The sequence below is a fragment of the Lutra lutra genome, chromosome 10 (genome assembly GCF_902655055.1).
Source record: "Lutra lutra chromosome 10, mLutLut1.2, whole genome shotgun sequence".
Lineage (NCBI taxonomy): Eukaryota > Metazoa > Chordata > Mammalia > Carnivora > Mustelidae > Lutra > Lutra lutra.
The window spans coordinates 44,554,695-44,580,166 of record NC_062287.1 but is presented as its reverse complement, the minus strand read 5'-3'; the positions used below and the strand labels follow the sequence as shown (position 1 = coordinate 44,580,166).

The 25,472-nt window shown below is 48.1% G+C and overlaps 1 protein-coding gene across 2 annotated transcripts in view; it reads right to left on the bottom strand.

Annotated features, from left to right (window-relative positions):
* Positions 1–25,472, bottom strand: part of ME3 (malic enzyme 3) — a 217,117-nt gene that overhangs the window by 42,785 nt on the left and 148,860 nt on the right. For both annotated transcript variants that reach the window (XM_047692219.1, XM_047692220.1), the window contains exon 7: positions 16,517–16,620. In XM_047692219.1, coding sequence (XP_047548175.1) covers positions 16,517–16,620 — 104 coding nt within the window. The remainder of the gene's footprint in view (positions 1–16,516; positions 16,621–25,472) is intronic.

The following is a 25,472-nucleotide window of genomic DNA, read 5'->3' as shown; positions in this document are numbered from 1 at the left end:
AAGGCAAGGGAAACAAAAGCAAAAATGAACTTTTGGGACTCCATTAAGATAAAAAATCTTCTGCACAGCAAAGGAAAGAGTCAACAAACCAAAGAGGCAATCCATGGAATGGGAGAAGATATTGCAAATGACACTACAGACAAAGGGCTGATATCCAAGATCTATAAAGAACTCAAACTCAGCCAAAAAACAAATTATCAAGTCAAAAAAATGGGCAGAAGATATGAACAGACACTTCTCCAATGAAGACATACAAATGGCTAGTAGACACATGAAAAAATGTTCATCATCATTAGCCATCAGGGAAATTCAAATCAAAACCACATTGAGATACCACCTTACACCAGTTAGAATGGCCAAAATTAACAAGACAGTAAACAACATGTGTTGGAGAGAATGTGGAGAAAGGGGAAACCTCTTACAATGTTGGTGGGAATGTAAGTTGGTGCAGCCACTTTGGAAAGCTAGTGTGGATGTTCCTTAAGAAATTAAAAATAGAGCTTCCCTATGACCCTGCAACTGCACTACTGGGTATTTACCCCGAAGATACAGATGTAGTGATAAGAAGGGCTATATGTTCCACAATAGCCAAACTATGGAAAGAACCTAGATGTCCAGCAACAGATGAATGGATAAAGAAGATGTGGTATATATATATACAATGGAATACTATGCAGCCATCAAAAGAAATGAAATCTTGCCATTTGCGACGACGTGGATGGAACTAGAGGGTATTATGCTTAGTGAAATAAGTCAATCAGAGAAAGACAACTATCATATGATCTCCCTGATATGAGGAAGTAGAAATGCAACAAGGTGGGGGAGCTTGGGGGGTAGGAAAAGAATAAATGAAAGAAGATGGGATCGGGAGGGAGACAAACTATAAGAGACTCTTAATGTCACAAAACAAAATGAGGGGGTTGGGGGAGGGGAGTAGGGAGAGGTGGTGTGGTTATGGACATTGGGGAGGGTATGTGCTATGGTCAGTGCTGTGAAGTGTGTAAACCTGGTGATTCACAGACTTGTACCCCTGGGTCTAATAACACATTATATGTTTATAAAAAAATTAAAAAAATAAAAAGTCATTTTGGCTAGAAAAAAAAAGAAAAAAAAGGGCTATATGTATCCCAATGTTCATAGCAGCAATGTCCACAAGAACCAATCTGTGGAAAGAGCTGAGATGCCCTTCAACAGACGAATGGATAAAGAAGATGTGGTCCATATATACTATGGAGTATTATGCCTCCATCAGAAAGGATGAATACCCAACTTTTGTATCGACAAGGATGGGACTGGAGATTATGCTGAGTGAAATAAGTCAAGCAGAAAGCCAATTATCATATGGTTTCACTTACTTGTGGAACATAAGGAATATCATGGAGGACATTAGGAGAAGGAAAGGAAAAGTGAAGGGAGGAGAAATCGGAGGGGAAGACGAACCATGGGAGACTGCGGACTCCCAGAAACACACTGAGTGTTTTAGAGAGGAGGGGGGTGTGGGGATGGGTGAGCCCAGTGGTGGGTATTAAGGAGGGCACAGATTGCAGGGAGCACTGGGTGTTACACACAAACAATGAATCATGGAACACTACATCAAAAACTAATGATGCACTGTATGGTGACTAACATAACACAATAAAAAATGTTAATTATAATTGCCTTACATGTTCATTAAGATACAACTACTAACAACAGTAATAAAAATTGCTAAACTTTACCAAGTACTTCTTACTGGCTGGGCATCATGCTGAGCTATTTACATACATTATTTCAATTAATCTTCACATGACCTTATGCAGTAGGCGCCCTTTCAGAGAAGGAGTCCTGAGCTACCGATGTGAGGCTCTTTGCCCAGGGTTTACTTACTCTCCTGCAGTTGGAAAGTGGTGGAGCTGGAATCTGAATCCAGCTCTGACTCCAGCGCTTATCTTAATAGCAGTGTTACTGCTTCAACTTACCCCTAACTTAATGGCAATATGATTTTGTAAAAGATACAGCTAAACAGGTGACAGAACTGGCTTTCTTTCTCCATCGGGAAAGGAGGGCCATGTGGTGAGAAGAAAACACCAAACCAGGAGACAGGCAAACTGTGCTCGCTCTCTGTCTCTGACATAAACTCTGAGTCTTGGGTGAGTCCTCCTCTCTGTTTGGGTCTCAGTTTCCCTCCCTGAGAGTGGGGAGTTGTAGAGGAGCTACTCAGGGGATGGCTGGAGTAGATACACTATGAGCTTCATGCATATTTTTTTCTCCAAGTCTGAAGTAGGGAGGTTTGACCACTGTCAGGAAGAGTGACATGTGGCAGGAACATCTGAAGAGGGAGTATTTTCGAGTCTGCTTGGAGTGGAGACACAGCAGACCAGCTGAGCTCGTAGGGCGGAGGCAGGCCCCCTCCAGGTAGGACAGTAGCACAGAGGAGCCCCTAGGAAGGGGACCCGCTCAGGTGCGCGACTCTGGGCTTGGGGCAGTTTCCTGATTTTACTGCTGGCAGCATACGGCTGACCTTCCTTCTTTCCTGCCTGAAGCTACCCGTCACCGGGGAGGCCCCTGCTTCTCTGTCTCCTTCTGCACGTCTCAACTCCAACCTGAAGCCCTGGCGGGTGCTCAGGGTTACCTGGTGCTTCTGCGGTGGAGAATCGCTGTCCTGGAGGAAGAGGCCCCGCTCCAAACTGGCGCGGAGCTGCCCAGACTTTTCCACCCTGCTGGGGACTCAGCTGGGAAATGGCCTTGGAGCTGCCAGGGAAGGCATTTCATGGCCAGGGTTCCCTTAAAGACACAGGGCTGATGGGTGGCTGGTTAGTATTGTTGCCCCCAGTGCTCGGGCATGAGGAAGCCTGCAAATGGCGACCTGTGTCCGGGAGCCCGGGACAGCTGGGTATGACACTGTGACAAGACCCAGACTGGCACTAACAGAGCTGGGTACCTGACAACTGCCTAGGATGAGGAGATTCTAAGGTAGATGCTCTGCCCAACCCCCCAGCAAGCGGAGTGTTGCGTGAGGGACGCCGTGTGAGCGTCCCAAAACCCAAAACATTCCTGGCACTGCAGATCTGGTTTCTCTGTTCCATAGGTCAGGACCTGCCATTTTTTCAAACACCTAGGTCTAACCTCTTTCAGGCCTGAACAAACACAAGGGACCTGGGAGGAGCAGGTGAATTTGCTCACCCTGTCTCCAAACCAAATGACCAAAAGCAACATTCCTATTTCCAGGGGAGGCCAGTCTGGTCCCCCAACACAACCCCCACACACAGATTCTCACAGCAGAGTGCTCAGTGAGAACATCAGTTGTCACCCAGTGGAAAGCTATTTCTTTGATTTATCTTTTCCTCCCAGGAACTAGAGCTGACAGAATCATGAAAGCTCTTGGACTTTTTTTTTTTTTTTTTTTAATTTTATGTATTCCATTAAGCCCCAGTCCCTCGAGATATTCCCAGAAAGTTTCTGTGGCTTAATGTATTTGAGAAACTCTGAATATTACATGTAACATATGCAATATATTTTGAAGGCTCTGAAAAGTCCTGTATTAAGAAACCTGTTAAACCTAGCATTCTTTAAACTTTGACCAGAGACTTTACCTTCTGTGTCCCACCCTCCCCACCTATGGCAGAGCACACTTTGACAGACGCAACTCTCCACAGAAAGAATTTTGTACCATAGGGGTCTGGGTGAATTCTGAGCAAGGCCATTTCTCTCTGGGATTACTGCAATTGCCTCTTCTGGCTAGGATCCTACAATAATAATCTTACCTCCCCCAGGTTTATTCCCTTTCCCCCAATCCATCCTCCTTGTCTTTCTAAACACAAATCTATGCAGGCCACTTATTTTCTGAAAATCCATACAGGGCTCCCACTGCCTTTAGGATTATGTCCAAAAACCTTGGCTGGTACTCACTTTGGCCCCAACCTTAATGCCCAACCCCTGCCCATCCCATGTCTTCCCATACTCTGGACACATCCTGCTGTCTCCCAAATATCGTGGGTCCTTGCATAGCTCTGTGTTTTTATTCAAGGGTCTAGAAGGCCCCTTTTCACCCAGGCCAACTCCTACTCAAACTGAAAGGTCCAGCTTAAATGTCACCTCTTATAGGAAGGCGTCCCTGTACCATTGCTTTCCCTATCCTCAGGGTAGTACTAATTCTTTTCTTCCCTGGATTGCCGTGACACTCTGGGTATATTTTTGTCATAGCATATATCACCTTGTGTTACAATTCAATTTTTTTTTTCTAGAGAGAAAGATGGGGGGTGAGTAGGGAAAGGCACAGGAAGAGGCAGAGAGGGAATCTTAAGTGGGCTCTGTACCCGTAATGATCTCCCATGACCCGAGATCATGATCTGAGCTGAAATCAAGAGTCAGACACTTAACAAATGGACCCTCACAGGTGCCCCTCCATTTCAATTATTAAAGAAATGTATTCAGTAGAATATCCCCTTTGTCCCAGGATCTATCCTAGGTATGACCTAAAAATCCAATCCAGCAAACATGTCTAAGTGTCCGCTGTGAACAAGGGACCACCTTACCTGCAAGATCACAAAGTCAAATACAAGAACCTCAGTCTGATGGGAACCCAAGAAAATAAAGAAGCTATCGTAACCTACTGTGGCCAGGGTAATAATAAAGGTATGTGCTAGGTATGGGGGAGGTCCTGAAGGGAATAGGCAGCTCTGTGGGGGGCGGGGGGTGGTGAGGGGCAGTGAGGGTTTCACAGGTGTGGCCTGAAGGAAGAGCAGGGGTTCGTGGGAAGGCTGTGTGGGTGGGGGAGGAAGAAAGGCATCTCAGGCAGGAGGAATAACAAGTGCGTGTGGGATGAAAATAGGAGGCCTTCCTGGAGCTGCAGGAAAATACACAGAGCTGGAGCTTGGGTGGAGGTGGGGAGAAAGGGGGGCAGTCAGGGGAGACCAGCCTGGGTACAGGCCTGTTTAAAGAGTCTAGACAGTCTGGAGGGCAGTGGGCCCCACTGAGGGGCTGGAGGCAAGAAAGTGCATGTGTTTTAGGGAGTTCGTTGTCACAGTACAGTGGAAGACAGGGTGGACAGCTGGGAGGACAAACTAGAGGCAAGAAGACAGGTCAACTCCTGCAAGAGACCATGGAGTCTTCCTGGAGCCAGGCAGCATGGTCAGTGCGGGACAGAAAGCGCAGGCTAAATGGTGTGAAGGAGGACTGGCAGAGTGTCAGGGAGTGGAAAGAACTTTGGGATCGATGGGTCTGGCTCCATTGCACAATAAATGTGTGACCTTAGGCAAGTTATTTAATCGAAATTTCAGTCTTCACTGATGATAGAGCGGGCTAACAATACCTCTTTTGCAGTCCTGTTAGAATTGAGTAAGATAATGTGTATAAAGCGTAGCATGGCACAGGCGCAGTGTGTAGGGAGGGGATGGTTTTTAACAGCAGGAATGCGTTAACAGGCCAGGTGCAGAAGATGAAGGAGAATGGGGAGCCCAGGGTGGGGGACAGGGATGTCCACTGCTCACTGAGGTTGGGGATAGAGAAAGACTAGCAAACTTACTTGATGAGATAGGCTTGGCACATGTGGATTGAGTCTGAGGTGCTGGGATGTCCGAGTGGACGTGTTCCCAAAGCATTAGGTGCTCCATGAGGCTCCGCGGACAAGAGCATGAAGTTCAGGGCCTTGTGACCAGTCAGAGTCATGGGACTGGATGAGGGTCTCAGGCAGAGCACGTGCAGTGCGCAGGAAGCAGGGTCAAGGACAGAGCCCTGGGATGCATGTATGTCCGAGGAGCAGAGGGAAAGAGAGTCCAGCAAAAGAAAGCCCACGGGGAAGCCAGTGAGGTGGATGGTGGGCCAGCAGAGCAGCTGTCACAGGAGCCACGTGATGGGCTATGGTCAGGAATGTCAGATGCTGCTGGGATGTCAAGTGAAAAGGACATCTGAAAGTATCTATGGAGGCTAGTGTTTAGATGATCACCGTGACCTTTTCCAACTACATTCAGTAGAGTGGTGTGGTGGGGGAACCATGCTGTAGGGGGTTAAAGGGTAAATGGAAGGGGAGGAAAGGTCAGTGATTATCAGTTTCAAGAAGCTTGGTTATGAAGGAGGGGTGAGAGCCATTGGGGGATAAGGGACTGAAGGATGGATTCATTTTTGAGATGGGGTGTTCCTATAAGGTAAAGGAACTAGTGGGGAGGAGAGGTGAGAGAAGCAGGGTTGGGGGAGATCCCAGGGAAATGGGGGAGGTGGGAACCAGTTAGAGAGTGATGAAGACATGGTCCCTCCCTCTGGGACCCTGCCGTCGTGGAGGGGTGGATATGAAGCCCTTATACCACAGCTCCACCCCAATGTGCACAAGAGAGTGACTCATTCTGTCAGGGGATGAGTTGGGAAGGGAACCACAAGCATGGTGGGAAACTATTCTGTAGGCAAGGAAATTGGAAACCATGCAGTGGAGAAAATGGGAATATTGAGCCTGAAAAAGAGAAAGCCAAGTGGAATGAGGCATCATGATTATCTTCAAAGACATGAAGAACTGTTCTGTTCTGTGGACAAGGACTAAAGTAGACTTATTTTATGTGGCCTTGGGGGAAAAAGCAGAGCCAACAGGTGGGAATTGGAAGGACCCACATTTCAATGCTCTCTACAGCACAGAGTTCAAACACTGGATGGAAAGAGGCTACCAGTCGCTGGAAGTGATGCTGTGGTCACTGGAAGTTGGCAACTGGAAGGTGTGGTCCTTTTTACTTGGCACGGAAGTTGTAGAAGGGATTTCAGCCAGGAGGTGAGGGTGGACCTCTGAGGCCCTTCCCTTCCTAGGTCCGGCCCTGGGAGATCCCCCTGATGTGCTGGGCTCTGGCAGCCAGACTGGCTGGCTCCTGTGGCTGGCGTTCTGGCCCGATGGGGAAAACTCCCATTGAGTAACAAGACAGTTACAGGAAGCAGTGACTTCTAAGCAAAAGGACCAGAATAATGTGGCCGTTCCTCAGTCGCTGCTCTGACGGCCACCCCTAGCCAGACAGAAAACACTTCAGGAACAGTTTGGATTTCCTCCTCAATTTCCCGGTTTGTCTGAGCTCCTGGGCATGCATGCAAATGGCAACAGAAATCCCAGTGCTAGGAAGAGGATGGTGGCCAGTCTGCTGACTCCTTGGCCTCTCAAAGGTCAGAGGTCAGCACTGGGTTTCTCCTCTAGGACACAGCATCGTCACTTCTCAACCCTCTGCTTGTAAAGCCTGTGCATGTTTCCTAGCCACCAACCTGCTGGCTGGCTCAGGGGTGTCAGCATTTATACCAGCTCTGATCTGTCCAGACGCTGTACATTTGAGTTGTCATAAAGCCACTGAGATCGCACGAACCTTTTGTCATAAAGCCACTGAGATCGCACGAACCTTCTCTGACCAGCGTGGCCCTTTGTGATCGCTCTCTTCAGGTGGATGACTGCCACATCCATCACATCTCAACCCCCTTAGCGTCTCAACTGCCCCTCCCCCACAGACCTGGCTAAATTTTACCTTGACTTACGCTGGACTGGGGGGAGGACAATAAGGTTGGAAATCCTGGTCTCGTGTGTTGGGCTTTCAGGACAGCAGAGAGCCACTGCGTCAGGGGTGGGGGAGGGGGAAGAAAAGGAACCACTCAGCTAGGTCAGGGGACAGATTAGATCAAAGCAGCATGGGGCAGTGTCCTTGAGAGAAGGGAGTGGTCTTATTTGCCCCTGTGGGACACAAAAGCTGAAGAAGCTCTGAGTGACTTCCTTTTCCGGCCTCCAGTTCTGGGCAAACAAGCCTGACCAGTGCCCTCTGCCTGCCCGGCCCAGTCGGTGCTGGGAAGGAATGGAAGCATGAATGACGGAAGGCAGAGAACAGTCCCTCCGCCCAGCGCCCCGCCGCGCACATCTGTAAGATGACAGCTCCCCTTGGAGCCACACGCTGTTCCCCCAGAGGCCACAGCAGCAAAGTAGCCTTGGGTCACCTCCGTTCAGGCTGCTCCCTATACCTGCGCTGCTCAGGTTAACACAGGTGGGACTTGCCAGCCAGGCAGGGAGAGCTGGGGGGGTTGTTGTACACTGCCTCAGGTTTTGGACTCACATGGGTTTGGGGCAAGTCCAAACTCTTGTAATTTCTAGCTGGGTGATTTTGGACAAGTTACTTAACCTTTCAAGCCAGAGTTTCTTTATCTCTAAGGGCACTGTGATAATTAAAGCCCCCAGCACAGAGATTATAAACTCCTTGAGACAAAGTCTATTTCTGACTTCTCACTGTGTTGAATAAAATATCTGTCCTCTGAATGAACCATATATGGTTAAACACATGAATGAAGAAATAAGCATTTGCTACTTAGAACGACTTTCTGATAATTGTTTGTGTCCAGAATACAATGTCAGGAAGCAGGACTTCTCCAGGACAGGTCTACTCTTTGTTTTGGCCACCCTCCGGGGCACAGAGAAAACACATGATAAATACAGGCTGAAAGGAAGCTTGGAATCGATTTCAGGAATTATGCGATCCAGAGCAAGCAACTGGGAAGGTTCTCCTTGACTTCCCACTGCCTTTATCATTATCTGACCATGGGGAAATAATTTTCTTCCTGGGCCTCAGTGTCCCCACCTGTAAAGGGACAGAGTCGGGTCAAGTGAACCGGCTGTTTCTTGCTCTGGTATTCTAAGATTGTGAGATGACAGTCCTAGGGAGGCCTGGGTGGGAAAATAAGGTAAGACACAGCTCGAACAGCAGAAGCCGTTCCTAAAATTCAGTATATACATGAAAATACTGAATAGTGACGGTCTCTGCTAAGAGGGACTCAGAATGGGAACACTCCCTTGAAACCTTATAATCAAGGCTGGGAGTGAATGCTCATGTTCTTTACAAGCTCTTAAAATTAAAATAAAATCTTGAAACTTTCTTTGTAGTCTGGATGCCATAAGCATCCATTTCCTTTGTTTACCATTTAAAAACCACCAGGAGAAGCTTAGCGCCAGAAAACCTCAGCTCTTCCTGTTGGGGATGACTGCATGGAGGTGGGCTTGTAGTTTCTGAAAGGACTTGGAGGGGGCACCGAGCTCTGGTGAGTGATGGGGCAACAGGACCACCTGCCATTTGGTGATTAAAGAAGGAAGAACCAAGAAGGGCCAGCTAATCAACCCAGGTGCTGGAGAATTTTCCCATCACAAAAAAGAAATGATAATTACGTGATGTGACAGAGGTGTTCGCTAACCCTGCGGTGATCATCATATTGCAATATATTTATCAATTCCGGTCACACACCGTAAATTTACACAGGGTTCTATGTCAATTATATCTCAACAAAAATAAAAAGCAAACAACAAAGTTGGTGTTTTCCTCACGGCCGACAGCTGCGGAGTTTTGAAAATGGGAGTTGACAGCTGATTCCTCCAGAGCTCCCCTTACGGTGAAGATGGACGGGGCACTAACCCTGCCCTAGCACAAGCTGGGGAGAGTATGCTAAGTCGGATAGCTTCCAAAAGACCTTCCCCGCATTTATCTTCCTTGCCTATTGTATCAAGAACCTGTCTGGAGTATGTTGGACTGTCTTTCATGTAAAAGAACAGAAACAGAAAGTATCCAAATGAGAGGGTGGGTTCTGGAGTTTGACTACCTCCGTTCACAGCTTGGTCAACCATTAACCAGAGGTGTGACCTTGGACAAGCTCCCCAACCTATCCATGCCTCAGTTTCCTCATCTGTAAATTGTGCATTCATTCAACAAGTGTTTATTGACAATCCAAAGCACACTCAGCATTGTGATGGGTGCTTGAGATGTAACAGTGAACAGAACAGTCAAAGATCCCTCCCTGCAACTTCTATTTTAGTGGGACAGGATAAAAATTATCTACTTAATAGGATTAGCATATTAAATGACATAATGCATGCGAATTGCTTTGTTGTCTGCAGGAGCTTAGGTTAGCCCAGCACTGAATTCACCGGAGGGAGAGGGGTGGGATGTTTGCTTCTTTCTTTCTTTAATGGACTGTTTTTGTTTTGTTTTGTTTTGTTTGTTTTTTAATACAAAGAACTATTTCTGGGAAAGAATTGATGCTTAACTCATCATAAAAAAAAAAATCATTATTTTTTCTAGTCATAAAAGAGATGCTAGTGCACAATCAAATGATATAGAAATGAATGGCTTGGGAAGCAAAAATTCCAGGCAACTTCATCCTTTAACTACAGGCACTGTTACCAGCTTGGTATAGATGCATCCAGATACTTTTTTCTTTATAGACCTTATTTTGATGAAATCTTTTGTTTTTCAGAGTTTTCCAGTTATCCAACTTTATCAAAAAACAACCTAGTTAACCTAATAAAATGCATGTGGCAGAATAAGAAGAAACCGTGTGTGTGTGTGTGTGTGTGTGTGTGTGTGTGTGTGTATGAATGAACAAGACACGGAGAAAGAGAGACAAAGAGAAAGTGAGAGGAAAGGACCACGCCATGGGATTGTTTGGAATTGCTATATCCCCTCTGGCATGGAATGAGGAGGCTTGGACCTGGGGCCTCCAGTCTTATCCACCCTTTCTTTCCTTTGAGAAATGCTGTGTCATCAGTAGCAGCTCAGAAAAATCTTCCCTGAGTGGCACCTGGGTGGCTCAGTGGGTTAAGTGTCTGACTCTTGATTTCGGCTCAGGTCATGATCTCAGGGTCGTGAGGTTGAGCCCATGTCAGGCTCCCTGCTTGGTGCAGAGTCTGCTTGAGGATGCTTTCTCTCTGGCCCCCCACCATTCTCTCTCTCAAATAAATAAATAAATCTTCAAAGAAAGAAAGAAAGAGAATGAATCTTTCCAGATAAAACACCTTGGTGTCCCATTTCATTTCTGGATAATCAGGCAGAAGAATGGAGAGTCTCTGAAATGCCCCCAGGCACTACTTTTCTCTTTCTCTTTTTTTTTTTTTTAAAGATTTTATTTATTTATTTGACAGACAGAGATCACAAGTAGGCAGAGAGGCAGGTGGCGGGGGCGGGGGGAGCAGACTCCCTGCTGAGCAGAGAGCCCGATGTGGGGCTTGATCCCAGGACCCTGGGATCATGACCTGAGCCGAAGGCAAAGGCTTAACCCACTAAGCTACCCAGGTGCCCCCTTCTAGGCACTACTTTTGAGGACATGGATTTTCTGATGGTGTCCTGCCCTAATGCTCTGCTGGATTTCTACGAGTCTGTTTTCCATTTTCAGAAGGTTTTTTTTGTTGTTGTTCTTTTTCAAATTTGCTTGCTGTTTTTTTTTTTTTTCACAATGTTGTGCACTTTCCTTATTACTTTATTCTTGTGAAAAGTATCTCTTTAATATATTAAGCAGAGCTACTCTCTACTCTTTCTGAGAATATTCCTTTTCTTAGGGTTCTAATTCTTCTACTAGTTGTGTATCTGATTTTCCCACAGTGCAGACTGTTTTCATGTGGATTATAGTGAATCATGAATTTATTTTCACTGGGGAGTTGTTTTTCCCCTCGAGGAATTCCACACAACATGGCCTGTGGGAGTGTCCTCACAGAGAAGTGTGACTCTGCAACCCAATCGCTGGCAGGACACAATAATTTACACTCACTTCTGAACCATGTGTATCTTATAAATGCAGACCCTAAATCTACACGTGGCGAAGGTTTCGTGTTTTGGTTTCTTCCAAGAGACATTCTTTCCCCTCACAAGCTCTTTGTCGTTGGCCGGACTTGCCCAGCAGAGCCTGTCTCTTCTCTGAGGGCGGAGTAGCCCCAGAAGGTTCCTAGTTTCCTGCAGGACTCTCAGCGCCAACATCCTGCCTTGTGCGACCCTGCTGCCTGGGTGTGGACCCATCTCCAAGCCTAAATCGACTGGAAGGAAACAGCCGTGAAAATGGAAGGATGGGGTTGCCCGCGTGGCTCAGTAGTTAAGCATCTGCCTTTGGCTCAGATCATGATCCCAGGGTCCTGGGACGGAGCCCCTCATCGGGCTCCCTGCTAAGCAGGAAGCCTGCTTTCCCTCTCCCACTCCCCTGCTTCTATGCTCTCTCTTACTGTGTCTCTCTCTGTCAAATAAATAAAACCTTTAACAAAAGAAAAGAAAATGGAAGGACATTCAAGACTGGGGAAATAAGTGTGTAGTCTCTGCGTGCAGCTCTCACAAAATGACACGTGGGGGACATGACAGGGGCTGTGGGAGCAAGAGAGCCAGTGGTGGCAGGTGAAGCCATCTAAGGCTTCCTTCTGGCTCCAAGAGCAAAGCACAGGGGGGCTGGATGGGGAGCCTCTTAACAAGTCAGTATCAGTGGGTGGATCTTGGAGCAATCTAGTAATTTTTTTTTTTTTTAATCTTTGGGCGTCTCCTTTTCTCATTTTTGTATTAAGAAATGTTGGGGCGCCTGGGTGGCTCAGTGGGTTAAAGCCTCTGCCTTCGGCTTAGGTCATGATCTCAGAGTCCTGGGATCGGGCCCCGCATCGGGGCTCTCCCCTCAGCAGGGAGCCTGCTTCCTCCTCTTTCTCTCTGCCTACCTCTCTGCCTACTTGTGATCTCTGTCAAATGAATAAATAAAATCCTTAAAAAAAAATAGAGATAGGGAAAGGGTTTTTATTTATTTTTTTTTTTAAAGAAATCTTGTCACACGAAAAGATGTTGGGTTTGCAAGGGGACAGTGATGCCCCATAGACCATGCCTCCTGGGATTTTTGTCTTGTGTTCTCCCCCCTCTTGGAATCTGGTAGGATCTGTGATCTTGTAGGATCTTTCATAGTGGAATGTGATGGACATTTTATTGTGCCAGTCTTACTCTGGTGTGAACTTCAGGTATCAAATGTAGGGTGGTGTGTGCACGTGTGTGTGTGTGTGTGTGTGTGTGTGAGAGAGAGAGAGAGAGAGAGAGAGAGAGACAAAGAAGGACAGAGAGAGATTGAGAGAGACTGAGAGAAAGAGAGAGAGAGAACCAGACATATAAAGATGCAGAGACTGAAAAAGAACATTTTCCTGGTGCTAAAAAGCAGATGATTTTTTTTTAAAGTCAGGTTTGTTATTATTTTTTAAACTATCATTTACATTCTTTTTTTATCACTCCTCCCAGCACCTTAGGAACCTCTATTTTAGGGTTGGGAGCCAGAGGAAAGGGGGTGGCTTCCCTCCTGAGCCCATGGAAAGGCAGGAGCTACTGCTGACCTCACCCTCTGTCCAGGCAGCAGACGGGGCGAAGGCCACAGGTACAAATGGAAAACAGACCGTTCCCATCAGTTCTACTGTAAGTAACCCAAATGAAAAAACACATGGTAGTGGAAAGGGCCAGGGAAAGTGTGTGACTCAGGCACCAGGTTCCAGTTCTGCGGGGCAGAAAGAGAGAGAGAGAGAGCAGGGAGGCCGGAATGACTATGTTCACCCTGGGAGCCAGGGGAACCGAAGGCTTTGTCTCAGCTCTGAGCCTGCGGTGATTCCTTCTGTCCGGGTGTGCCCTCCCCAGCGGCCAGACTCCAGGATAGTAATGGAGCCACAGTGACTCTTTCTCTGGGCCAAAACCCTTAAGTTCTGCCCCGTTAGTGGACAGGGGCAAGGAGGTGGAGCTTCTCAGTAGCAGGATGTTTGGAAAAAGACAAGAAAGTTGAAGGCAGGAGTCAACATCTCCAGAAGGGCTTTCTTAAAATACATTGTGTTTGGCTTCAAGGCTGCTGACTCATACCCCACCCGCCTCGCTTCCAGGTAGTCCATCCTGGGGCTACAATATTCCCCAGAGCGCCTGGGGAGACCAGCTCATTTCCCACCTACAGTATCCACAGAAACATCTGCTTTAGCTTATTAGACAGTCAAAACAAGCAGCTGTCAACCCATCATCATTTCCACTTGAGGACACATTCCTCCCAGCTGATGCGCGCCCCTCCCCAGACCTCCCCACTGCCTGCGTGCCTGTGAGACTGGCAGCTGATTCTGATGATAAATGGGAGCCCTTCTCACAAACTCATTTACCTAACCTCCTCACACGAAGAGTGAGACTTCTCTCTGGGGAATCGTGGAAGGACTTCTGACACATTGGAGCCACAGCACGCCCGGATCACAGGAAGCAGAAACCGGGCTCTCCAAGCCCATCGCATCCCCCTTTTCTTCCTCCGCAGGGAACTCAGCAGGGTGGAAAGCAGTCTGCCTGTGTGGCCAGCACCCACGATCCCCCTGCAGTCCTGATTCCTTAGACTCCTGGGGCCCCAGTGTCCTCCTCCATGAAACGGTACAGTAATACCTATCCTTGCCAGCCCCACAGGGATCTTGCGTGGTCCGAATAGAATCCTGGGGTAGAAAGGCATCTTAAAGAGTCTCTGAGGCTTACCTTTCCTCCTGTAACAGCACCACACACAACCTACACTTGAACACTTTCTGTGACAGGGAACTCATTCCCACAGAGAGGCAGGTGTGCTGTGAGATAGCTCTGATTTGTTTTCAGCTGAAAACTGCCTCCTTTGCCATTCTACCAACTGGTTCTTCTCCATGTGGGTACACGGAAACGAGAGGAGCCCCTTTCTGGAAGAATAGCTTTCAGATATCTGGATATGGACAGAGAAGTCCTTAAGTCCTCTCCCCACCAGACTAAGCTTTTCTCTCCCCTTGCTGTCATGGTGACTGCTCTCCAATGGCACACAAGGTCTTTACCACCCTCACAGTAGCCAGTCTGGAACCGAATGTGGTGTTGAGGATGGTCTGCAAGGGGGAGCATGAACTGTGACATTCACCTTTCTTGTTCTAGATACTATGCCTCTATTAATGCAGCTGACCCTCAGTTTGCTGCTTTGGTGGTTACTTCTCAGTAGCAGCGCCTCCCCTATGATCTCAGCTGTGAATACCTCACTTCCTGATGGCCACCTCCTCTCTGTCCAGCTCATTTTACCTTTTACCCAACCCAATCATTCCTAAGCCTCATTAGGACTTACCATCCCTTGATCGTGCATGCCACGGTCCCCTCTCCCGCCCACAATGTCCTCATGTCCCTTCTTACTCAGCATACACCCCAGGACACATCATCATAATCAGCCCCTTGAATATACTCACAATTCTTTTCTCTTTTTCCCTCTTGCCTATCAAAATCCAACCCTGATTAAATCCTACTCTCTGCCTCTTCCTGTCCTGCATCCAAACACTTGAAACTGGCTAGAGAAAAATACAGAAATCGTTAAATTTATGACCAGCGATCTGCTGGGGGGCAGATCTGGGGGCCCCAGGGGGCCATCCAGCAATCATCCCCTAGCGCCCTAGTTTGGACACTGTGGGTCATACTTTTTCCAGGCTTAAACCTCCCCCACCTCCGCCCCTATCCTCCCTCTCAGTGGATGACCTTGCCCTCAATCAGTGGGCCTCCCACACATCCCCACCCCATCTCCCCACCTGCCTGCACCTGTGCCCAGTGCTCTGCTCCCTGTCCACCCACCCCAACACGTCTGTGTTCCTGTCTAAGGCTAAGCCCTCCAGGTATGCACCAGATCCTCATCTTCTCACTTACGCAGGACCTTTGGCCCCCCTACCCTACACTCCCTTCCTAATGACTTCTTTTCTATAAGATCCTTCCCATCCCATGTAACAACAGTATTATTTTCTTTCATCTCAGGAAACAACAACAAAAAAACCATTACAACGATAAAATGCTTGCTTCTTATCCCCAGATAAGGAGACTTACAAACTCAGTCACCTGCTCCATGACGTCACAGACCTAGATGTGGTGGCATCAAGAGTCAAATCCAATTTTCCTGCCCCAAAAGCTGCAGACGCTGGAGCGGCGCCCTCCCCAGCCTACTGCTTCTGTTTGTTCGGCGGAGCGCAGGCAAGGGAGGCTTTTGCCAATGTCGACCGGGCCAGCCCTGCCATGACCTGGGCACTCTTGGGACAGTGAGAAAGGTTGGAGGTTTTCAAGAGACTAGGGGACCTTCTGGGTCTGCAGGGGCCTGCTGAGTTGCCAAAACTCTATCCTCACTGACTTGCCCATCAGACTAAATGTGGGTCGGGGGAGGCACTGTTTCCAGAACTCCATCCCCGTGCCACCCCAGCCACAGCAGGGTGTGTGTGTGGCCGTGATGGCAGACAGACGGGGCAGGTGATGGGGCAGAAGCTGCCAATTATCACATACCCCAGTGCGCAGATGACACCTCATAAATCTTGCAGGCCGACAGCCCATGTGGCCTCCCTGATGGCTAATTAACGCCATCGGGTCCTCACGTATGGGTGGAAAAAGATGGCTCATGTGGCAAGCTGCCTTCCGAAGCCAGTTTGTCAGATGGGTACACTTCTTTTCTCCACCACTCACCACATCCCTGTTCATGCCAAGAGACCAGAACAGCTCAGCCAAGGGGGTTTTCTTCCTGGGACATCCGACATGTAACCACCGCCCAGTCACAAGCCTTCAATCATTGGCCCTTTTCTTTCTCTTACCGGCTCACAAAGGTTCTCTACAGAACAAATCCACTGGCTTTGTGTCTGCCAGAGACGTGGGGTAAAGTTGCAATTTTCAGACCACCCAGAAAAGCATGCATTTCCTACCTCTTGTTTGTGTGTCTGCTGAAACCAGTGTTGACTTGAGTCATTCTATCTCTGCAGAGTCCTCTTTCAAAAGGAACAGGGTGACCCACTTACTTGTCTGTCACGGCTTGCATGAACTCGTCCAGCAGATCATCGTACTCCTTCCCACGCACGCGTTGGTGTTTCAGCCCGATGTACAGAGGGTCTCTGAGCAGCTCCTGGAACAGAGAGCATCCGTTTACCCAACAGTCCTGCTTTAGTGTGAAGGACCAGAGAGCGGAAGGGAGGAGGCAGTTGGAAGTGGGCTGTCCACCGCCTTGTCAGGTGTCATCTCTGGAAGGGTCTAGAGGCTAAACCATTGGCTGAGGTGGGACTCCTAGGTGGTTCCAACTTCAGGAATCAAGGATGATTTGATACAGAAAATCCTCTCAGACTAAGTCTCCTAAATCCTGGCTGCAGGTGCTCTGGGTTTATTTTAAGGTTTTTCAACAGTGATGCTCTTAACATTTGGGCTTAGAATTCTTGGATGGGAGGGCTGAGCTGCACACTGTGGAATATTTAGCAGCATCTCTGGTCTCACTAGAAGTCAGCAGCATCCCCACTGGTGACCAAAAAAAAAAAAAAAAAAAGTCTCTAACCATTGCCAAATGTCTATTTGGGATCAAGGTGTCCCTGATTGAGAACCGCTGCAGGCAGCATCTAGATCGAGGTATTGGGTCTTGTCCAAAGCCACTGATCTGGACTTGAATTAGAAAACACTTTATTTGCTCAAAGAAAGCTTACTGAATACCTTCCATGGGCCTGGCACTGCGCTAGTCCCTGAGGGCACAAGGGTAGATCGTACACCAGAGATTTCAGGTCAAGAAAGAGGCCTATCTGAACACCGGCCTGTGGAGGTAACCCCTGCTCTACCTCCTGCAGCTCTCTCTGTCACAGCGCTCACACACTCTTCTCTGTCTGCCCCTGGCCCCCTCCCCACCTCTCTCTACCTCCTCACACATACACCCTGCACAGAATCAGTGGATGCAGTCACATACATGTACAGATCGTCCATTGCTGCTGACGACCATTCTCTCACATCATACACAAAGATAAACTCGAAATGGATGAAAGTCCTCAATGTGAGACAGGAAATCATCAAAATCCTACAGAACACAGGCAGTAACCTCTTTGACATTGGCCACAGCAAGTTCTTTCAAGATACGTCTCCAAAGGCAAAGGAAAGAAAAGTGAAAATGTACTTGTGGGACTTCATCAAGATAAAAGGTTTCTGCACAGCAAAGGAAACAGTCAACAAAACTAAGAGGCAACCCACAGAATGGGAGAAGATATTCGCAAATGACAATACAGACAAAGGGCTGATACCCAAGATCTATAAAGAACTTCTAAAAATCAACACACACAAAACAGATAATCATGTCAAAAAATGGGCAGAAGACACGAACAGACACTTCTCCAAAGAAGACATACAAATGGTAACAGACACATGAAAAAATATCATCACTAGCCATCAGGGAGATTCAAATCAAAACCAGATTGAGATACCACCTTACACCAGTTAGAATGGCCAAAATTAACAAGTCAGTAAAAAACATGTGTTGGAGAGGATGTAGAGAAAGGGGAATCCTCTTACTATTGGTGGGAATGCAAGTTGGTGTGGCCGCTTGGGAAAACAGTGTGGAGGTCCCTCAAAAGATTAAAAATAGAGCTACCCTTTGACCTGGCAATTGCACTACTGGGTATTTACTCCAAAGATACAGATGTAATGAAAAGAAGGGACACATGCAACCCAATGTTCATAGTAGCAGTGTCCATTATAGCCAAACTGTGGAAAGAGCCAAGATGCCCGCCAACAGACAAATGGATAAGGAAGATGTGGTCCATATACACTATGGAGTATTATGCCTCCATCAGAAAGGACGAATACCCAACTTTTGCAACAACATGCACGGGACTGGAGGAGATTATGCTGAGTGAAATAAGTCAAGCAGAGAGAGTCAATTATCATATGGTTTCACTTACTTGTGGAACATAAGGAATAGCATGGAGGACATTAGGAGAAGGAAGGGAAAAATGAAGGGGGGGGTTAGAGGGGGAGATGAACCATGAGAGACTGTGGACTCTGAGAAACAAACTGAGGCTTCTGGAGGGGAGGCGGTGGGGAAATGGGTCAGTCTAGTGATAGGCATTAAGGAGGGCACGGAGGATTGCATGGAGCACTGGGTGTTACACGCAAACAATGAACCCTGGAACACTACATCAAAAAGTAATCATGTATTGTATGGTGACTAACATAACATAAAATAAAAAAATAAAAAAAAAAAAAGAAGGTGGGCCCTACCCTTCATTTCTCACTCTCTTCACCCTGGACTCGCCCTCCTTGAGACAGGTTAGGGTTCCGTCCTGGCAGGATTGTGTGTTTGTGAGCTGAAGGATGACAGGAGGCACATCGGTGCTCACCCTCATGTGCCCCCTTCAAGGTGACCCTCTGAAAACCACTTAGAGACAGCAAACTTCCAGCCAAGGGTGAACCGTAAATGTGATGCCTTGATGAAAAGCCAGGCAGTCATTAAAATTGGTGGTTTTTAAGACAAGGCAGCTACCTGGACTCATGTGCATGAGATTATCAAAAGTGAGAAAGGCAGGATGCAAAACTACACAGATGTAGCTTAACTCTGAAACACACACATGCAGCCCAGAGGGCGCACACAGAAACCATAAAGCCGGTATCACTCCTGACACCTGCAGGGAAGATTCACAGTTTTAGTTCTTACAGAGACTTCCAGGGGCCACAGTGAGTTGTAACCTGTAATGTTGCCCAGCGACGGATCGGGATCACTGCTACATCAGGCACCAAAAAAGGCAATTTCTCGGTGCTGCATGTGTGGTTTGTGGGGCAAATGAAAATCTCCAGGAACATTGAAGACTTTTAGGATTTTCCAAAAACTTCTCAGTATATCCGTGTTGAAAGTCAAAGGTCAACCATAATAGGGTACCACTGAGAGAGACGGGTGACTCTGACAGCTTTAAAGCACTAGTTATATTGAAACGTTTTATGCCTGAAATATTTCCTACCTAAGCACACACACACATACACATGTGGGAAAGAAAGTTTCTATATGGAGAGAATACTAAAAACGAGCTCCTTCTGTTTGTATAGAACTTTCAAGTAATTCACTCCTGAAGCAAAAGTAATTTGATCCTTCCACCCACTGTGCTCATCCCCACCTTACAGATGAGGAGGGTGGAGTTGGCCAGGAAGTGGCTGAGCTGAAATGGAGCCTTGCTTTGACTGGATCTCAGGACAGGGCCCCTTTCCCCCAATATTCCATGCTGTGGGGGCCAGGAGACATGGTGGTTGTTCCGCACCCCCTGCCCGGTCCCCTGGAGGACCTCAGTCGTGGCAGGGAAGATGCAGGCTGTGATCCTGTAGAGGAGGCAGGGAAACAGGGACAGCCAGAGAGGAAGCCGGAGTTGCCTTCACCTGCCAGCTGGGCCCACAGCACACGGAGGACACTCCTGGCTGTGTGGGCACAACATGAAACCAGAAGTCCCCATCTTGCCCTCTGTCCCACTGAGTGACGCAGCCATCAGAACGGTCACCAGCAAGGTGTGGGACCTTTAACCGGCCTGGACTCTCTCCTTGCTGCCCTCCTCAATCCTTGACTTTCTCCCATGAGTGCTTAGAAGTGTTTAGCAGGAAGTACTGCTGGATAAAATACAGAATGCCTGGTTAAATTTAAATTTCAGATAGGCAAGAATTTTTTTTTAGCCTCACTATGTCTCCACAGTTTTGCATGAAGCATACATGGGACATCTGCAAAAATACAATTAGCTATTTATCTGAAATTTAAATTGAACTGGCATCCTCTAGTCTTCTTTGCTAAATCTGGTGGCCCTCGCGGGAGAGGCAGAAGGAATCTTGAAAGCGGGCAGGAGGTGTCTGTAGACACCCTGCTCAGGGTGCCCCCTCTGAGCTCCCTCAGGCCGATCTGGCTTTAGAATCAGAAGGGGGTCTGGGCTTTGGAGATGGACAGACATTGGTCCAAATTTAGGCTCTGTCCCTTTGGTCTGTGATTTTAAGTTTTCCTTGGAGACAAATTGTCATGGAAAACAAAAATGGTTTCCTCCTCTTTACTTGCCCTATACTCGCTGAGCACTGGCTTTAAGCGGGAAGAGAGATGAAGCTGCTGGCTGGGAAAAATACTTCTCTCCTGTAGCGACAGGCCCACGGAGAGGTTCCTCAGGGAGTGTGGGGAACTGGGGAGGTCCTGGGATTGGGTTCACGCTGTGGACACAGCACAAGTTCTCCCTCTGGGTGCAGGTCTGCCTACCCTTCTGTCTCAGGGGCTCTGTTAAGCCCAGGGGTCAGCTACGAAGATCCTTGGAGGGGTGCCCTCGAAGGTCACGCGCGCACAGAGCAAGCGCGTCTGACAGCACCGCAGGCCAAGTGCGGGCTGTTCATCAGCTGCGGTAATGATACCCTCTCGTGAGATGGACATGGCCCTTCAACCTCAGCTCTGCTGGCAGACCCACGCTTCCCCGGGACTCCAGCAGCACCCCCAGGGCCCTGGTGGCTGGGCTCTGTGGACAGTCTGTCCCCATGTCTCTCCAAAAAGACAACCACCCATTAGAATCCATTGAGGCTCAGGCGCCTGGGTGGCTCAGTGGGTTAAAGCCTCTGCCTTCGGCTCAGGTCATGATCCCAGGGTCCTGGGATGGAGCCCCGCATGGGGCTCTCTGCTCGGCAGGGAGCCTGCTTCTCCCTCTCTCTCTCTGCCTACCTCTCTGCCTACTTGTGATCTCCGTCTGTCAAATAAATAAATAAAATCTTTAAAAAAAAAAATCCATCAAGGCTCAAGACTTCTGCCAGGAGAAGCCTGCTAGGCTCAGAGACCACCTTAAAGCCAAGCCCGGTGTTGCCCTGTAGGACCGATCATGCAGAGTGTCGTGAGCACTGGGCTTGGAGTCAGACCTGGGAGAAGCTATTTCTGCTCTCCGCCCCTTCTCCTGGGTGAAATGAGGGGTTTTATGAGACGCACATCTGACCCTTGAACAACAGCTTTGAGCGGCACTTGTCCACTCATCTGTGGATTTCTCCTGATCAATAGAGTACAGTGCTGTAAATGTTTTTTCTCTTGTGATTTTCTTAATAACACTTTCTTTTCTCCAGCTTACTTCACGGTAATGGTACAGTATATACAAGCTGTACAACACACATCATACATACAGCACACATGATATGGGCTAACTGGCTACGTATGGCATCGATAAGGCTTCCAGTCCACAGTAGGCTATTAGTAGTTAAGCTCTGGGGACTGGAAAGTCATACATGGATTTTCAGCTGCGTGTGGGTCAGCACTCCTCATTCCTGTGTTGGTGAAGGGTCAACTGTAGCTCAGGCCCCTTCAAATGTGGGCAGCCTGTGACACTATCTGGCTGCATGTGGATGAAAGAAAAGACATAAATCAATCCACGCACAGCCACCGAGGCCGCCAGCTGGCGGGCTTATCTGGCGGTGGGGGAACTCCCTGACTTTGTCCCTTTAGAACTTAATCATGGGATAGCCCCTCTTCATGGGCTCGCTGCCCCACACATTTATTTTTCCAAACTTCCTTGGGGTCGGCATGTAAGAGTGACTCAGAATTTCCGGGCAGTGGAGAGTAGATGTTTTCCTTCAATAGGAAACATCAAGGGCTGTTGTCCTTGACTCTGATTAGAGCTCCTGTAGCCTCAGGAGTTTTCACAGAGACACACACACATACAGACACTCTAGTTATCCTGACACCATAGCTCCTCAAACAGCACCCTCCCTGTATGGACGCGTGGATGAGAGGTTAAGGTCTCTCTCCTATCGCTCTGGCTTACTCTGAGGGAGAGACACCCCAAGACTTCCAGGGAGGAGAGAATCTTGCAAATGGACCCAGTTTAAAAAAACAACAACACAATGGGGCGCCTGGGTGGCTCAGTGGGTTAAGCTGCTGCCTTCGGCTCAGGTCATGATCTCAGAGTCCTGGGATCGAGCCCCGCATCGGGCTCTCTGCTCAGCGGGGAGCCTGCTTCCTCCTCTCTCTGCCTGCCTCTCTGCCTGCTTGTGATCTCTCTGTCAAATAAATAAATAAATAAAATCTTTAAAACAAAACAAAACAAAACAAAACAAAACACAAAACTATAGTGTGGGAGATCACATGGTAACTGCATTTGGGAAGAACGCAATGACCATCTTCCCAACATTGGCCACTTTGTAACTCTGGATTTTTGTGCTTGAATTTTGTGAAGAGGGTCCAGTGGGAGTTTGCCTTTCTTTGGGGCAGGAGGACCGTGCTCATGGCATCGGTAACCCCTGGGCCTGTGCATGCATGGGGCCCCTGCCTGCACCTCCTTTCCTGGTCTTCATCACCAAGTCTATAACACAAAACACCCGACCCCTTGAAGCTGTGAGCCATGGTGGACAAGGGAGCTCCAGAGCCAGAGACAGCGGGTTCCAACCCCGGCTCTGACACAGCACTGGGGGCCTTAGGTGTATAGTTCACGTGTGTGGGTCTCGGGTTCCTCATCTCACACAGCTGCGGGGAGAGTGAATGAAATGAGATTCAAATCCACCTTGAGCTAGGCCTGGCACACTGCAGTGCTGGGAGCTGCTTTCTCTTCCCCGCCCTGTGGTGCGTGTGGCCCTCTCTCAGCTGGGGACTACTCTGGTCCTTCCTGACAGGAGGGGGCAGCCCCAGGGAAAGTGCTCTCCCTTCCACACCCAGGAGGGAAAAGTGATTCAGAGGCCTAAAGCCCCAGGGGAAGAAGCAGACATGGGGAGGAGAAGGAACATGTTAACCATTAAAAATGATCAGTCAGGTGCTGGCATTGAAACACTGATGACTAGAATATCCTGCCCACACCCTGACTCTCGCGTATTTCCCTCATGCCAGGCAGAGTGCCTGACACCTACTAAACATTCAGTGAACTTTTGCTAAATAAATAAAAAATGATCATAAAATAACATTAATCAAAAAAAAAAGACGAGAACAAAAATACAGGCACATTACTCCATCTATGTTGATGCATAGATGAATATTGGAAAGGAACACGGACGGATCATGGTGGGAGAGATGCCATTTCCCTTTCCTTTCAAGATTCTGAATAATGCGTTTGGGTTACTTTAGTAGCAAAAATTCTAAAAATCATGAAATGACCTTTACTTCTGAAGCCGCAGGCACTCAGGCAGGCAGGTGTGGTGTGGGCAGAGGAGGGCAGAGACGAGGATCACTACCCTGCCACTCCTGGCAGATCTTTTTGGGCAAATTCATTTCTCGGAGTTGTCAAGCTTAAACAGGGTATGGCCTGTGAAAAGTGCCTGGCCATGACTTACTCTGTGCTTCCTGCCTGTCTTTGCGTGGCTTTATTACAAGTTGGGGCTAGCTCTCAGGTCAGCACATCATTGCAGTGTTAGACCTTCAACGACACGGGGTCTTAGGCATCTGCTAGAGGCAACCCACGCCCTTCCAGGGGATACAGTGGCCTTGGCCTCAGACTCAGTCTTGCTTGGAGCCAGCTTTTAGGAGTGAGTGAGTCAAGGTCTCTATTAAATCCAGGCGGAACACAGCAAGAGGACCTGGATGAGAGGAACAATCAAAACAAAATTCACTACCCTCATCCTCGCTGGCATGATTCAGTGCATGTTGTGACCGAGGGACCATTTCAGCAGGACCCAGACATCCAGTCTAGGGAAGAGAACTACAGCACACAGCAGACCTTGAAGACTCTCTTGCCACCTTGCTTTCTGTCTCCTAGGCTGGAGGGGAGGCATATGGAGAAGAGCTTTAGAGGCAGAAACCCTCAGAAAACTTCTGGTTCAGTTCCTCGTTGTACCATGAGGAGATCAAGTCTGAATAGGTGCGGGGACTCACCTGGCTGCCAGTACTGTCAGGATCAGGGTCCCACTTCCCAGGGCAGTCCTTCTCCCCCTCCCCTTGTCCTCTCTCACCCCACTCCCACCCCTTAGGATTTCCCAGCTCTTAAGCGATGTCTGTCTGGCTGTCCTCTCACTTGATGGCATCGGTGGCTAAAGCCCGCATAAGCATCATTCCACCCGAGGAGCCACAGTGCTCACTCTTGTTTAGAAATAGGGGGATGGCCACGCAGAGACATGGCAAGTGTCTTGAGAAAGATCACTGCAGAATGCGAATAAGATAACCTTTTCAACAAATGTGAGTCAAGAATCTAAAAAGTGACCACTCCCTTTGCTTCAGCATTTCTGCTCCTAGGAAATCATCCTAAGTACATGATCACACACAGAAACAAAGACTGATCTGCAAACATGGGCTCAGAGTAAAGATTGTATTTGCAAAAAGGCAAGAAGCAACCTGAGTATCCAGCTGTGGGAGCTTTCCTTCGTAAACTATGACACACCAGGGAGCTGACATTGTGCAGTAATGGCTAATGACCTGGGAGAAAATTCATACATATAAAGTTTTAAAAAGCATATACAAAGCTATATATTCAATATAAACCCTATTTTGGTTTTATAAATGTTTGGGGGGGTGGGAAAGGCTGCAAGGAAATATATCAAAATGGAAAGCGTGATTGGTACTGGTGTATAACTGATATTTTTAACACTTCTCTGATTTTCTCAATTTTTTTCCCATTTTAAAAAAGATGAATTTGCACCAACTTTAAACTCAGAGATGCACATCATTAAGAAGGAACTCTTGGGCAGTGTTTTGTCTCCTCTGACACAGGGACCCAGAGCAGAGCCTGCAGACCCCGTGGCCCAGGATGGTACCTGGAGGAGCAAACTCTTGCCTGTGGTTTGAGCTCCTTAAATCCCAAACCATGTGGAATCTGTAGGAGGATCTCACCCACAGCTTGGGGCACCTTCTCTCCCTGGGCCTGCAAGACACTCACCTGACTGACTGAGCTATTTCAGCCCCTGGCCCTCACGCTTTGAGCCTTAATTCTTTCATTGAGGCAGCCTACCTCTACAATGCTGGAAAAATACCGCCTAGCAGCCTCTGTCACCTGGATCAAGGGACCCTCTTCACTAGTGAATCAGAGAGAGGCCACACAGGGCCACAGA